The 14,769-nt window shown below is 56.0% G+C and overlaps 1 protein-coding gene across 3 annotated transcripts; it reads left to right on the top strand.

The window, feature by feature from the left end:
• The first annotated feature begins 1,486 nt into the window (after positions 1 to 1,486).
• Positions 1,487 to 14,385, top strand: VSIG10L (V-set and immunoglobulin domain containing 10 like). 3 transcript variants are annotated; one of them, XM_084961382.1, is made up of 11 exons: positions 1,487 to 1,574; positions 2,013 to 2,146; positions 2,237 to 3,076; positions 3,668 to 3,961; positions 4,137 to 4,421; positions 5,183 to 5,437; positions 6,080 to 6,358; positions 6,728 to 7,024; positions 11,627 to 11,740; positions 12,236 to 12,390; positions 12,871 to 14,385. In XM_084961382.1, exons 1-11 carry the CDS (start codon positions 1,540 to 1,542, stop codon positions 12,940 to 12,942), a joined length of 2,760 nt encoding a protein of 919 aa, XP_084817508.1. In that variant the 5' UTR covers positions 1,487 to 1,539; the 3' UTR covers positions 12,943 to 14,385. The 3 variants fall into 3 exon arrangements, with proteins under 3 accessions (XP_084817508.1, XP_084817509.1, XP_084817507.1); XM_084961381.1 differs by lacking the exon at positions 1,487 to 1,574 and having other exon boundaries at positions 1,940 to 3,076; XM_084961383.1 differs by lacking the exons at positions 1,487 to 1,574; positions 6,080 to 6,358; positions 6,728 to 7,024 and having other exon boundaries at positions 1,938 to 2,146; positions 12,871 to 13,075.
• The last annotated feature ends 384 nt before the right edge of the window (positions 14,386 to 14,769 follow it).

The raw sequence follows: 14,769 nt of genomic DNA, 5'->3' as shown, positions 1-14,769 counted from the left end.
CTTGGTGGCCTACCCCAGCCATTAGCTATTTTGCTCTGAATCTGAAATCTGGGTGGGGCTTGGCAGGGACCTCTTGCCTCTCCTCCATGTAGCATTAACTGGGGGTGGCTCAGACCCATGCCCGGCAAGCTGGCTGGAGTTGTTGACCTGTGCGACTCTTGGCCAGGAGCCGTGGGTCCTCGCCATGAGGACGATTGAGCTTCCTCCCAGCATGGTGGCCAGGTCCTAAGTGCCAGTGTCCTACCGGAAGCGGAGTCTGCCAGTCTCTTGAGGCCTAGATGCAGAAGCAAGTCTGGGGCCACTCTGGCGGAACTCTTCTGGTCTAACAGTCACAGAGCCTACCCAGATCCGAGCAAAGGGGCCATAGACCCTATTTCTTAGTAGGAGAAGGATTGAATTTGCTGCCTTTTTTTTTTTTTTTTTTTTTTTTTTTTTTTGGTCTTTTGTCTTTTTAGGGCCACACTGCGGCATATGGAAGTTCTCAGGCTAGAGGTCGAGCAGGAGCTACTGCTGCCAGCCTATGCCACAGCTCATGGCAACACCAGATCCGAGCCACATCTGCAATCTACACTGCAGCTCACAGCAACACCAGATCCTTAACCCACTGAACCTGGCCAGGGATTGACCTCCAGTGCTTATGGATACTAGTTGGGTTCGTTGCTGCTGAGCTATGATGGGAACTACCCCCATGGCATTTTGAAGCATTAATTAATGTAGCACTTCCAGAACCATGCCTGACCTGCAGAAAATGCTTACTTTATGTTATAACCATTATTGTTAGCATAGGGTGGTAGGAGAAGCTTCTAGAAAGAGCGAGCAGCCTGACCATCCTGGGCTGAGCTCCTTCCTCTGCCTGTGCAACCTCCAGCAGGTCCCCCTAACATCTCTGAGGCTCAGCCTCCCGGTTTGTAAACACCCAGCTCGTAGTAGAGCGTTGGGAAAGGCTCAGCCCGATAATACCTGGGAAGTGTTTTGCACGATTCCTGGTGCACAATAAGTGGTAATTATTATTTTGCTTCTTAATGAGGTGAGACTTGAAGGACAAGTTGTGGTTTAGCCTGGTCGGAAGGGGTGGGGGAATGAGCCCGAACATTCCAGGCAGAGGAAACTGCCCTGCAAAGGCTGGGGGGCGAGAGATGGGCATAAAAATGGCGTCTTTACGTAGTAAGTGTTGGGAGCTCCCTGGTGATCTAAGTGGTTAGGACTCAGCACTTTCACTGCTGCAGCCCAGATTCAGTCCCTGGTCTGGGAACTGAGTTCCTCCGTCAAGGGCCGTGAGCCGGGTGGGTGTGTGGGGCAGGGGCCGCTGTGGGGGTAGAATGACTCAAGGGCCATCTGGGGATCCACGGACTGGAGGGAGGGGGCCGGGCGAGGGGACAGGGAGAAGGCGGGGCCTGAGTTGGGGCCCAGGCCAGGGAAAGAGAGGAAGGGATGGGCGGAGAGACTCAGAGGGCCCGAAGGGTGGGAGATTGACAGCAGCGAGGGGAGAGGGGGAGGGAGGGAGACAGCGTCTCTCTAGACGGCAGAGCCACGTTGGAGATGGAAGACGCTAAGTTTAGTGGAACGTGGGGCAGGTGAGGACCCCGGGGGTGGGGGCGGGACTGCTCGGGGTCTCAGGAGAGAAGGCTGGGTGGAAAATAGCCACTTGGGGCTTGGCCCTGAGGGCCACAGGGGATCGCGGCAGGGTTTGGAGCAGAGGAGGAGCAGGATATTTGAGAGTGGAGGCCAGGAGGCTGCAGAGGAGGAAGACTCAGCTGAAGTCAAGGCCATGGGGTGGGGAGAGCTCCCTGAAAGGGCGCCTTCCCTCCTCCAGGAAGTCTTCCCGGCTTTGCACCACTACCCCTCCCCCCCACCCCAACCGAGTTTGTGGGTGGGGCATGGATCCCACTCCACCATCCCTCAGACGGGAGCAGCTGATGAGGACAAGTCGGGTGGGATGGGTGGCTCCGCAAGCAGATCCAGGTGGGGAATCCTGGCACCTCCCACTGGGACTGGCTCCCTTCCCCACCCAGGAAGCTACCAGTCTTGTCGGACTCGTCCAGCCCCAGAGGGATGGGTGCTGGCCCTGGGTCTCAGTCCGGGATCCTCCCAGGTGCGGCCAGCACCATGGACACCGCACGGGCTCTGCTGCTCTTCCTGCTCCTGGGTAAGTCCCCGGCTCAGCCCCTTCCCCACCGTGGCCCCGAACCCCCGAAATTTCAGCCGTCAGCAATACCCCCGCCCCTCTCCTCTGCAGCCTCCAGAGTAGGGGTCCTCGCCCTCAGAGCCTCCTCTGGAATCCAGAAAACCAACATCTCCTCGGACTCCAAAAGCTCTCCCCAGGGTTCGCAAGTTCCATCCATCAAACTCCCCAGCAGGAAATTTCCGGATCAGTCTCCAGATTCAAAAGCCTCTGCTGAGGTCCCTCATTCCGAATGGTCCCCTGAGGCCCTGAATTCCAGTGACATGCCTGGGTCCTTCTGGTCAAACGTCTCTGCCGAGAGCCACAGTCTGAATCTGGGACCCTTCTCTGGAATCCCCGGTTCCGAAGTATTTCCAGATACCTTGGGTTCTCAAGTTCCTACCAGAAGCCCAGGGGCTCCCATTTCTTCTGTTAAGACTCCAGCTTCCAACACTGCTGCTCAAGTCCCCTCTACTAAAGCCTCTCGAGAGACCTCAGTTCCAAAATTCTCCTCTGAGGACTTGGATCTTGAATTCTCTGCCCAGAGCCTGGATTCCCAAGTTCCTGCAGAAGCCCCCCGAGGAGCGAGCTTCCCTTCGAAGGTGGAGGGGCCTCTCTCAGTGCTGGTGGGGACCAACCTCCAGCTCCCCCTGGTTCCAGTGCCCAGCCCTGGCCCTCCTGCCCCTCTGGTGGTTTGGCGCCGAGGTTCCAAGGTGCTGGCAGCAGGGGCCCTGGGGCCAGGGGCCCCTCTGATCAGCCTGGACCCCACTTACCGAGATCGCCTACAATTTGACCAGGCCCGAGGGGGGCTGGAGCTCACCTCCACCCAGCTCGAGGATGCCGGGGTCTACACAGCTGAGGTCATCCGGGCCGGGGTCTCCCGGCAGATTCGGGAGTTCACGGTGGGTGTGTTTGGTAAGTGGGCCTCGAGGCTGCAGGGCTGCTGTGGGCAGGGTGCTGCTGTCCTGAGGATGTTTCCTTTCTCAGAGGAAGGGGTTCCCAGATGAAGGAGAGGACTTCTGGGTTAGAGGGAGGGAGAGGAAGAAGTGGGGGTCAAGGTGAATGCCTGGAGTTCCCGCTGTGGTGCAAGGGGATCAGCGGCATCTTGGGAGCACTGGAATGATGCAGGTTCGATCCCCATCCTGGAAAAGTGGGTTAAGGATCCGACGTTGCCACAGCTTCAGCTTAGGTGGCAACTGCGACTCAGATCTAATCCCCTGGCTGGGGAACTCCATGTGCTGCGCGGCAGCCAAAAAAGAGTGAGAAAAAAAGATGGATGTTTGAGGGGGTCTAGACTCCTGAGTCTGGGAGAGGAGGGAGTAGGGGACTCCGACTTGTGGTCTGTGAGAAGAGGAGGGCTAAGGCGGGGCGGCGGGGGGTGGGGGTGGGGGCTCTTCTGGGGCAAAGTCCTGAGTGTAAGAGGTGCAGGGGGCTGGGGCCCGGAGTCCTGAACCTAAGGGCCAAGGGCGCTGGGGCTGGGTCCTGAGCCCGTTCCCCTTCTCCCAGAGCCCCTGCCCAAGCTGTCGGTGCAGCCCCAGGCTCCGGAGACAGAAGAGGGGGCAGCCGAGCTCCGGCTACGCTGCATGGGGTGGGAGCCGGGTCGCGGGGAACTGAGCTGGACCCGGGACGGACGCGCCCTGGAGGCAGCAGACCCCGAGGGAGCAGAACCACCCCGGATCCGAACAGAGGGCGACCAGCTGCTCATCGCGCGCCCTGTGCGCAGCGACCACGCCCGGTACACCTGTCGCGTCCACAGTCCCTTCGGCCACACGGAGGCCGCGGCCGACGTCAGTGTTTTCTGTGAGCGGGGTGCGGGGGGCCTCGGGTCGGGGACAGGGATCTGGGGGCAGGCGTCGGGGGGCTCAGACTCCTGAGTCTCTGGGGAGGAGGGGGCTGGAGGCCCAATCCCCGGGAATCCTAGAGGAGTCCCAGGTGACCTCGACTCTCGAGGTTCCGACCCCCTTCCTCCGCCTAGATGGCCCGGATCTGCCGGTCATCACCATCTCCTCGAACCGTGACGCCGACCCCGCCCTTTATGTCACCGCGGGCAGCAACGTGACCCTGCGCTGCACCGCCGCCTCGCGGCCACCGGCCGACATCGCGTGGAGCCTGGCTGATCCTGCCGAGGCCGCGGTGCCCGCCGGCCCGCGCCTCCTGCTCCCCGCGGTCCGGCCGGGCCACGCCGGCGCCTACGCCTGCCTCGCCGCGAACCCGCGCACTGGGCGCCGCCGCCGTTCTCTGCTCAACCTCACGGTGGCGGGTGAGCGCAGTTCAGCCGCGTGCAGGGGCGGGGCCAGCAAAGAAGGGCGGAGATGCCGGGGAGAAGGGGCGGAGCTACCCGGCGGGGGTGGGGGACGGGGGGCGGAACCAGCGCGGTAGGGCGTGGCCAGCAGGGGGGCGCCGGGATCTCTGTAGAAAGAACAAGGGCGCCTAGGAGACCCGGCCGAGCGAGGGTGGCCGGGAGAGGGGTTAGGGCCAGCACTGAGAGGGCGGAGATTCCTGGGCAAGGAGCACTCTGAACAAAGCAAGCAGAGGACTTAAACGGCGAAGAGCGGAGCCAGAAAGGGAAGGGACTAAGTTGTTTGGGCCAGTAACCCGGATCAGCAAGTGTTGTGGGAAAAGGGGCGGAGTTGTTCTAGAAAGGGGCACGGTCCTCTTAGAAAGGGGGCAGGGTCCACCAGGAAGAGCAGGGGTGTCTAACAAAAGGGGAGGATTCAGTACAGAGAGGCTTACTCGTGGGGTAATCGGAGGGGGGGGTGCTAGGTAACCCGGTAGAAGGGGCGGGGCTAAAATGCGGGGTTATGTTGGGAAGGAAAGTAATCAGGGTGGGAGGATGCAGTTTCCTTAGGAAGGGGGGGTGCTCATTGGGGCTGCGGCTGGGGAGAGGGAACCGGGTCTGCTATCGAACGGGGCGGGGTCAGCGCCCACGGGGCGGAGCCAGGAAGGGGTGGAGGGAACGCGGAGAGGTGGGGCTAGAGGGGAGAGAGCTGAGAGACCCCTTGATCTCTCTCCCCTCCACAGATCTGCCCCCCGGGTCCCCACAGTGCTCAGTCGAAGGGGGTCCTGGGGACCGCAGCCTCCGCTTCCGCTGCTCGTGGCCCGGCGGGGTCCCTGCGGCCTCCCTGCAGTTCCAGGGTCTTCCCAAAGGCGTCCGGGCGGGGCCTGAGTCCTCTGCGCTCCTGGCGGTCGTCCCCGCCCACCCCCGGCTCAGCGGCGTCCCTGTCACCTGCCTTGCTCGCCACCTGGTGACCACGCGCACCTGCACTGTCACCCCGGGTGAGAGCTTATGGGACTTCTTTTCTGTTTGCCGAGGAGGCGTGGAGAGTATTTCTTTGCTCCTTTAGGACCAGAGAAAGGGAGGTTTCCTAACTCCAGGGAAAGGGCTTTCTCTGTCTGTAACCCTGCAGAAGGCCGGAGGTTTTCTCTATACCTCAAACAAGGGCGGGTCCGAAGAGGGCTGACACTTTCCCACGTGTTCAGAGCAATAAGTGGTTGAGAATAACATGAATTTCCCAGGCCAGGACCTGGCTGATAGCGGGTACTTCACGTGTGTTAAGGAAATCAGGTGAATGGTTCCTCTTTGGGCTAAGATGCCCTATTAGATTGACCAAAGGGCTTGACTTTTTTCTTTTTTCCTTTTTCTTTTAAGGGCCGCACCCGCGGCACATGGAGGTTCCCAGGCTAGGGGTCGAATAGGAGCTACAGTTGCCAGCCTAGGGCACAGCCACAGCAACGCCAGATTTGAGCCGCGACTTCGACCTACAGCGCAGCTCATGGCAATGCCGGGTCCTTAACCCACTGAGCCGGGCCAGGGCTCAAACCCGCATCCTCATGGATACTAGTTAGGTTCATCACCGCTGAGCTACAATGGGAACTCCAGGGCTTGACTTTCTTAATCGGGGTTTCTTCTACCTGCAGAGGCTCCTCGAGAGGTGCTCCTGCATCCGATGGTGGAGGAGACACGGTCAGGGGAGGCAGGGGTGGCGCTGGAGGCCTCTGGCTGTCCCCCACCCTCTCGAGCATCCTGGGCTCGGGAAGGGCGGCCCCTGGCCCCCGGAGGTGGGGGGCGCCTGCGGCTCAGCCAGGACGGGCGGAGGCTCCTCATCAGCAACTTCAGCCTGGATTGGGACCTGGGAAATTACTCCGTGCTGTGCAGTGGGGCGCTGGGTGCTGGGGGCGACCATATCACTCTCCTTGGTGAGCCCCACCCATCCTTCACAGGAACCCAGGTCCTCCAGCCTCCTCCCTCAGACCCAGGGGTCCAGGTCCTGGGTTCCCTCCTCCCTCCGACATGGAAACCTCAGTCCCCAGTCCCCTCGGACCCCAGACCCCAGGACTCCCACCTTCAGATCCCTGTTCCCTCAGGGAATCCTGGCCCCCAGTCCCTTCTTCCAGGAAAAGCTCAGACCCTTGATCTCTCAGACCCAAAAGTCCAGGGCCCTCCCCACCCCCCATCCCTTCCTTTCTTAGGCCCAGGAGTTGAAGTTTCCAGACCTAGGAGCCCGCACATGGCCTCCTTCCCCCTCAAGGATCCATGAACGCAGCCCCCACCTTGACCCCCCCCAGGACCTTCCATCTCCTCATGGAGGCTGCAGAGAACCCGGGATGCAGCGGTGCTGACCTGGGATGTGGAGCGCGGGGCCCTGATCAGCGGCTTTCAGATCCAGGCTCGGTCCGAGGGCCCTGATCTGGGCAGAGCCACCGCCTCCAGGGACTGGGTCTCCCTGCTCATCCTGGGACCTCGGGAGCGTTCAGCCGTGGTGCCCCTCCCTCCCAGGAACCCGAGGACCTGGGTCTTTCGGATCCTGCCCACCCTGGGAGGCCAGCCAGGGACCCCGACCCAGAGCCGGGTCTACCAGGCCGGTGAGTCAGGCTGCCGCTGCTTGGTCTGTTTCGTTGGGTCTTCCTTCTCTCTGCATTCGTTTCCAGGGGGCTGCTGTAACAATGCACCATGAACTTGAAACAACAGAAATGTATCCTCAAGTCTGAAGGCCAGGGGTCTGAAATCCAGGTGTCTGCAGGGCCATGCGTCCTCTGCACTGCGCAGAAAATCCTTGCCTGCCTCCTTCCAGCTTCTGAACTTGGTTGTGAATCCTTAGCCACGCTCCAACCTCTGCCTCCAGCTTCCCACTGCTTCCTCCTCCCAGTGCATCTCTGCCTATTTATTTATCTGTCTATCCCATGGATTGATCGATTGATGGATCAATTGGTCGCCGTGCCCACGGCATGGCATGCCGAAGTTCGGGCCAGGACTCAAACCTGTGCCGCAGCAGCTACCCAAACCGCTGCATTGACAATGCCAGATCTTAACCCCCTGTGCCATCAGGAACTTCCTGCCCCTGTCTTCTGCTGCTTCTTTTTTAAAAATGTTTTATTGAGGCAGAGTGGATGAACAAGGCTGTGGTCATTTCTGCTGTACAACAGAGTGATTCAGCTAAACACGCACACACAGCCATTCTCTTGCAGTTTCCTTGTCCACCTTGTCTCTGTCTTCTTTAAAGACATAAGTCATAGCGGATTAGGGTCACCCTCATGATCTCATCCGGACTTGACTGCTTGAGTTGTGTCTCTTCCCTAACCCCGCCCACCCAAATCTCCTTTTATCCATGTGTATCATCTGGTTTTTTGCCTTTGTTTTCTTTGGCATATGGAGTTCCCAGGCTAGGGGTTGAATCAGAGTTGTAGCCGCTGGCCTACGCCACAGCTGAAGCAATGCCAAATCCGAGCCGTGTCTGCGACCCACCCCACAGCTCACGGCAACGCTGGATTCTTAACTCACTGAGAGGGGCCAGGGATCGAACCTGCAACCTCATGGTTCCTAGTCGGATTCATTAACCACTGCGCCATGATGGGAACTCCTACTTCTTTTCTTTTCTTTTCTTTTTCTTTTCTTTTCTTTTTTTTTCTTTAAACAGTCAGGTTCTTAACCCGCTGAGCCATAACAAGCACTCCCTATCCTCAGGTTTGATTGCTGAGGTCCTAGTTACCAGGGGTCAACCATGGTCTAAAAATAGTAAATGGATAAGTTCAGAAAGAGACGATTCATAAGTTTTAAATTGCGTGTCTGCGTTGCGTGATGGAATCTCACTCTGTCGGCTCCGTGCCGCCTGGGATGTGACTCATTACTTTGTCCTGTGTATTCCTCCCCGTCAGTCACTTTGAAGCTGTCCCCATTATCAGATCAGTTGTCACGGCCTGTCAGTGCTTGTGTTCAGGTCACTCTTATATTACTTGACAATGGCCCCAAAACACAAGAGTACTGATGCTGGGAAAAAAATAGAGTGTGTGGGAGTTCCCATTGTGGCTCAGCCATAACCAACCCGACTAGGATCCATGAGGATGCAGGTTTGATCCCTGGCCCCGCTCAGTGGGTTAAGGATCTGGCATTGCCGTGAGCTGGGGTGCAGGGCGCAGACTTTGTTCGTGTCCTGTGTTGCTGTGGCTGTGGTGTAGGCCCGCAGCTCCAGCTCCAGTTTGACCTCTAGCCTGGGAACCTCCATATGCTGTAGGTGTGCCCCCCTCCCCCCAAAAAGGCGAGAAAAATATGGAGTATGGGGAGGGGTCGGTACCACTAGGGGTCTTGGAATGTTGGCCCCACTGTCTGTTGACACCCTCTCCCTCAGAACCTGGGAAGGTGACTGTATTTGGAAATAGGCTCTTTGCAGATGTCATCAGGTCAAGCTGATCTGCATTGACTTCATTTCCAAACAAGGTCACGCTCCTAGGTCCTGATGGTTGGGATCTCAGAGTGTCTTTTCGGGGGAGGGGTGGCCGTGGAGGAGACACAATGCAACTGGAAACACTTCCACCTTCCAAGTGTTGGATGTCCCCTCCTCGGCCCTCCCTATGCTTCTCCCCAGTGTGGCCCTGTCCACCCTCATCGCCTTAGATTATCGTTCACACTCCAGCGACTCTCAAATGTCTACTCTCCGGCCCGGAGCTATCCTCTGAACTCCAGGCTTGCAAGGCCGCCTCCCCCCCGCCCCGACATCTTCACTGTATTTTTTGCTTTTTAGGGTCTCACCTGCGGCATATGGAGGTTCCCAGGCTAGGGGTTGAATCAGAGCTGTAGCACCAGCCTACGCCACAGCCACAGCAATGCCAAATCCGAGCCACGTCTGTGACCTACTCCACAGCTCATGGCAATGCTGGATCCTTAACCCACTGAGCGAGGCCAGGGATCGAACCTGCATGCTCATGGATACTAGTCAGATTCGTTGCTGCTGTGCTGTGACGGGAACTCCCCGACATCCTCACTTTGATGTCCAAGTGGCATCTCAGACCTGACACGTCCGAGAGAGGCCTCTTGATATTGTTCCCCAATCTGTGCCCTGGCCCCTCCCACCAACTCTCTAACTTCCCCAGCCTGGTAAATGGCACCACCCACAAGCCGAAGTCACCTGCAGCATCCCAAATGCCAGCACAGTCCCCTCACTTCCTGCCAAAATGCTTTCTTAATCCACAGCCACTTCTTTCTTTCTTTTTCCTTTTTTTTTTTTTTTTAATTAAGCCGTTTTAAAAACCATAGTTGAGGAGTTTCCATCGTGGCCCAGAGAACATGAATCTGACTAGGAACCATGAGGTTGCGGGTTCGATCCCTGGCCTCGCTCAGTGGGTTGAGGATCTAGCGTTGCCGTGAGCTGTGGTGTAGGTCGCAGATGCAGCTCAGATCCCGCATTGTTGTGGCTGTGGCGTAGACCAGCGGCTACAGCTCCGATTCGACCCCTAGCCTGGGAACCTCCACATGCTGTGGGCGGGGCCCTAAAAAGACAATAAAAAAATAAACATTACAGTTGATTTTTCCATCTACTTCCTTCCATCTCCACTCCTATCCTCTCTCGCCTGGACTGCACCAGCCATTTATCTGGTCTCTTCACACCCCCTCTTGCCCTCCCACAATCCATTCTCCAGGCAGAAGCTGAAGCTGTGCAAATCAGATCATGTTGCTGCTGTCTTGCTTTTCATTTATTTATTTATTTTGCCTTTTTCCTACAATGGGAACTCCATGAAAGGCTTCTAAGCAGGGTAGCAGAGAAGGTTCCTCTTGTGGCACAGCAGACAACAATCCCGACTAGGAACCATGAGGTTGTGGGTTTGATCCCTGACCTTGCTCAATGGTTTAAGGATCCTACCTTGCTTTTCATTTGTTTATTTTGCCTGTTTTCCTACAATGGGAACTCCATGAAAGGCTTCTAAGCAGGGTAGCAGAGAAGGTTCCTCTTGTGGCACAGCGGGCAACGATCCCGACTAGGAACCATGAGGTTGTGGGTTTGATCCCTGACCTTGCTCAATGGTTTAAGGATCCTACCTTGCTTTTCATTTGTTTATTTTGCCTGTTTTCCTACAATGGGAACTCCATGAAAGGCTTCTAAGCAGGGTAGCAGAGAAGGTTCCTCTTGTGGCACAGCGGGCAACGATCCCGACTAGGAACCATGAAGTCGTGGGTTCGATCCCTGACCTCGAAGGATGAACAGGCTCGCATGTGGCATCTGGTGTTGCCCTGGGTCTGATTTGACCCCTTATGCCACGGGTCAAATCATAAACCTCCATATGCCACGGGTGCCATTCCTTAAAAAAAAAAAAAACAACGGTGTTCCTCTGCTTGGAAGACCCTTCCCCTGGGGAAGTAGTGATTTCAGCTCATTACTTCTAGGATCCTCCCTCCCTCTCTTTTTCTATCACTGCATTTTTCTTTTAGCACAACCCCCCCCCCCCAGTATCCATGAGGACGGGGGTTCGATTCCTTGTCCCACTATGGTGGGTTAAGGATCTGTGTTATGACACCTGCTGGCTGCCCTGGGGTTATAGTTATTTACACATTTCTTCCCCCCGCCTTTTTGTCTTTTATTGGGGCCACACACCCATGGCACGTGGGAAGTTCCCAGGTTAGGGGGTCTAATCCGAGCTGTAGCTGCTGGCTGACACCACAACTCTAGGGCAATCGCGATCCTTAGCCCACTGAGCGGGACCAGGGAATCAAACCCGCATCCTCGATAGATACTAGTCGGGTTCGTTACCACTGAGCCACAGCAGGGAACTACACTTGTACTCCTTCATTTCTGATTTCCCTTCTACAACTATAACCCCAGGGCAGCCAGCAGGTGTCGCAACACTGATCCTTAACCCACCAAGTGGGACCAGGAATCGAACCCCCGTCCTCATGGATACTAGGTGGGTTCGTTACTGCTGAGCCACGGCGGGGACTACGCTTTAACTCCTTCAATTTCTGATGTCCCTCCTACACTTAAACCCCAGGACAGCCAGCAGGTGTCTTGGTTTGCTCGCCTGTGGATCTTCACCATCTGATAGAACGCCAGGCACATCACAGTCACTTAGGAAACGTTAAATAAATTGAGAAAGCCTGGGTCCCAGATTCCTGGGTGGGTGGGGGGATCCGAGAACAGGTCCAACTTCGGCCCCAACTCCCTTTATCCTTCTTCTTTGTCTCTTCTTTGTCTCTTCCAGGCCCCACCCTGAGCCCTGGGACCATCGCTGGTATCGTCCTGGGTTCCCTACTGGGCCTGGCGCTCCTAGCAGCACTTCTCCTCCTGTGCATCTGCTGTCTGTGCCGATTTCGAGGTGAGCGAGGGGCCAACTGATAGGGTCCCTAGAAGGAGTGAGCCTCTGGCTGAACTAATCAACAGCAGTTACTTTATCCAACCCATCGGTCTACCGTGATATCAGCCAATCAGAGTAAGGCTCCACCTCTCAGACCAACATTCCTTGCCATTGGCTGGGTGGACATCAGGGGGCAGCCAATCACATATTTCTTTTTTCTTTCTTTTTTTTTTTTTTTTTTTTTTTTTTTTTGGTCTTTTCCAGGGCCTCACCCTCGGCATATGGAGGTTCCCAGGCTAAGGGTCGAATCAGAGCTGTAGCCACCGCAATGTGGGATCCGAGCAGCGTCTGCGACCTACACCACAGGTCATGGCAACACAGGATCCTTAATCCACTGAGCAGAGGCCAGGGCTCGAACCCGCAACCTCATGGATCTTAGTCGGATTCGCTAACCACTGGGCCATGGCGGGAACTCCCCAATCATGTATTTCTGTTTCTCTTCTCCCTCTTTCACAGGAGAGACTCTTAAGAAAAAGAAGCAACCCCCTACCTTGAGCCCTGTATTCCCTCTCCCGGAAAAGAAGTTGCAGAGTGTGACCCCCTTGCAGACTGCAAGGCCTCCGCCCTTCGAAGTCCCACTGGAGGACCCTAGCCCACCCGGGGCCCTCCCAGTGAGTGTGGGTGCCCCAGTACCCTGGAACGGGCATAGACATTTCTGTGTATTATTCAGGGTGAAGAGATGACCTGAATTCTCTTCCTCTGGTTTTTCTTGTTGGTTTGCAAAGTTGGTGGCTTTTTCCTCCTTTTTTAAAATATATAAAAGTTGGCCAGGACCTTCCATCCAATTTTTATATATATTAAAAGAAGCGTGACATTCCAGTATCCCCCCCCATATGAGGGAACACGCCTTAGTTCTTTTCCACAAAAATTGGCAAAACTTCCACTTTCTCTCCGAAGTGGGCTAGAACCTCTTCTTCCCCATGGAAGCTGGGTCGTTGCATGGCTCATCTCTCCCAAGGGCGGCTGGGCGTTTTTCCCCCTTGCAAACGGAGGCAACTCAGCTAGTTTCTAGCGGGCGCCAGAAAAGGCCGAGTTGCGTCACGTTCAAGGTGACCGCTGAGGTTGTCCTCCATCCCTTCCTTCTCTTCCAGGCCACTGGCCCCCGTCCAGTCGACTCTCCAGGCGGGGGCCCCAAGGCTGTTCGGGCAGCCACGCAGGTGTGACCAAGGCCAGCGGGCGGCTCCACGTGGGACTCTGGGGGCGGGACTTCCTGTTTTGCCCCAGCAGCCGTCGGAGCCTTCGTGCACCACTGTGGCTGAAGCTTGGACCCGGAAAGGGGGACTTCTGGCTTCTCTCTCAGCGCAGAAGACAGCTCCCTGTATTTGTGCAACCAAGGAGATGGGACCCCTGGGCTGGGAGAGACTCCTGCTGATGTAATGACGGTGGTTTGCCCAACCTTCGAGAAGGCAAGACAGGCAGGATCTGCGACCGACCAGCAGGGCTGGCTACGCTGCTCTGAGCGCAAGAGGGCGCCCTGCCTCATTCTCTGAAAGGCGCTTCCTACAGCCACATTTTCCTCCTCCAGCCCCCCTCCTCCAGCTCTCAGTCTTCGTCTTAGATCAGATCACGTCCTTCTTCTCTTTAAACCTTTGTGGCTGCCTGTGGCCCTGGAGATACTGTTCAAATTCCTCATCGTGACCTTCAAAGCCGTGTGGTTTGACCTCTGTCAGCCTCTCTGTCCTCCCGTCCAGTACTTTCATCCCTGCTTCTCTCCACCAAGCTTTATTTTGCTTCCAGGCCTTTCCTCCTGGAGTTTATTCCCTGAAGCGGCTTTCTTTTTGCTCTGTGTCATTCATTTCTCAAATGCAAAGGTAACCGTTACCATCTTAGAGGACCCTTCCTTAAATCATGGCAAGAAATACGGCGATAGTTGGTTTCAGGTTGACTTGGCAACTTAGTGACACAATAAGTCCCTGGGCTCTTTGTGTCCTTCTGCTATGCCACCTACAGTGGGTTGGCATGGTGTCTCATGTAGCAAGGTGGCTGCCGCAGCTCCAGGCGTCACATCTTCGCACAACTCTGATGACAAAAAGAAGGGAGCAGAGTTCCCCTCCTCTCATGAGCAGAGGAAAAAACTCCTGGAAGCCTAACAGCAAACTTCCCTTGTGTCTCATTAACCAAAAACTGGCCACATCCCTGCAAGGGGGGCTGGGAAACCAAATATCTAAGCCAGTATCATGGGACGTGGGTCTGACAGCAAAGATGAAAGAGGAGACAAATAACTAAATTGTAGGCAACTACCATCCATCTCAGGGAAAGAAAGGGTGTAAGGCATTCTGGTTAAAGCCTGGGGTGAAAGAGGTCTTTGGAAAATCCATTTAAAAAACTGAGGAGTTCCCGTTGTGGCTCAGTGGGTTATGAACCTGATATACTGTCTGTGAGGTTCGATCCCTGCCTTGCTCAGTGGATTAAGGATCTGGTGTTGCCGCAAGCTACAGTGTAGGTCACAGATGCAGCTTGGACCCAGTGTTGCTGTGGCTGTGGTGTAGACTGCAGCTGCAGCTCCAATTCGACTCCTAGCCTGGAAACTTCCATATGCTGTAGATGCAGCCATTAAAAAAAAATTATTAAATTAAATTAAAAACGGAAAGCTGGAGTCCTGGGTACCTGGACCGTCTACATGTGTCTTCTATACCGGTTAGGATTTTCATTTCCTTTGTAATCACTAGAAACAGAAAACCTAACATGAGCTGTCTTGAACACACAGGGGACTTTATTGCTTATGTGAGTGAAGGTGGGCATCAGGTAGGTTTGGATTCAGTTGGTCAAATGCGTTATCATAGACTCACTTTCTCCACATTCCAGAGTGTCTCTATCACTCTCCAGGCCCCACGCGTTGTCACCCCCACTGCCATCCCCACAGACCCCAGATCGCTCCATGCGACGGAACAAAGCAAGCCTGCAGAGCTAGATGTCACACCATTGGGCCATGTCACCCAGCAGAAGAGCCTCTCTCCTGGGGAATCCACACAGCCCTGGTATTCACACGC

Source organism: Sus scrofa, chromosome 6 (assembly GCF_054392235.1).
Source record: "Sus scrofa isolate SSC_HxYL_T2T_F1_AM1 chromosome 6, Sscrofa_HxYL_maternal_Yorkshire_Landrace_v2.0, whole genome shotgun sequence".
NCBI lineage: Eukaryota > Metazoa > Chordata > Mammalia > Artiodactyla > Suidae > Sus > Sus scrofa.
Note: the sequence above shows the minus strand (reverse complement) of the source record. Positions and strands in the feature narration are given on the sequence as shown.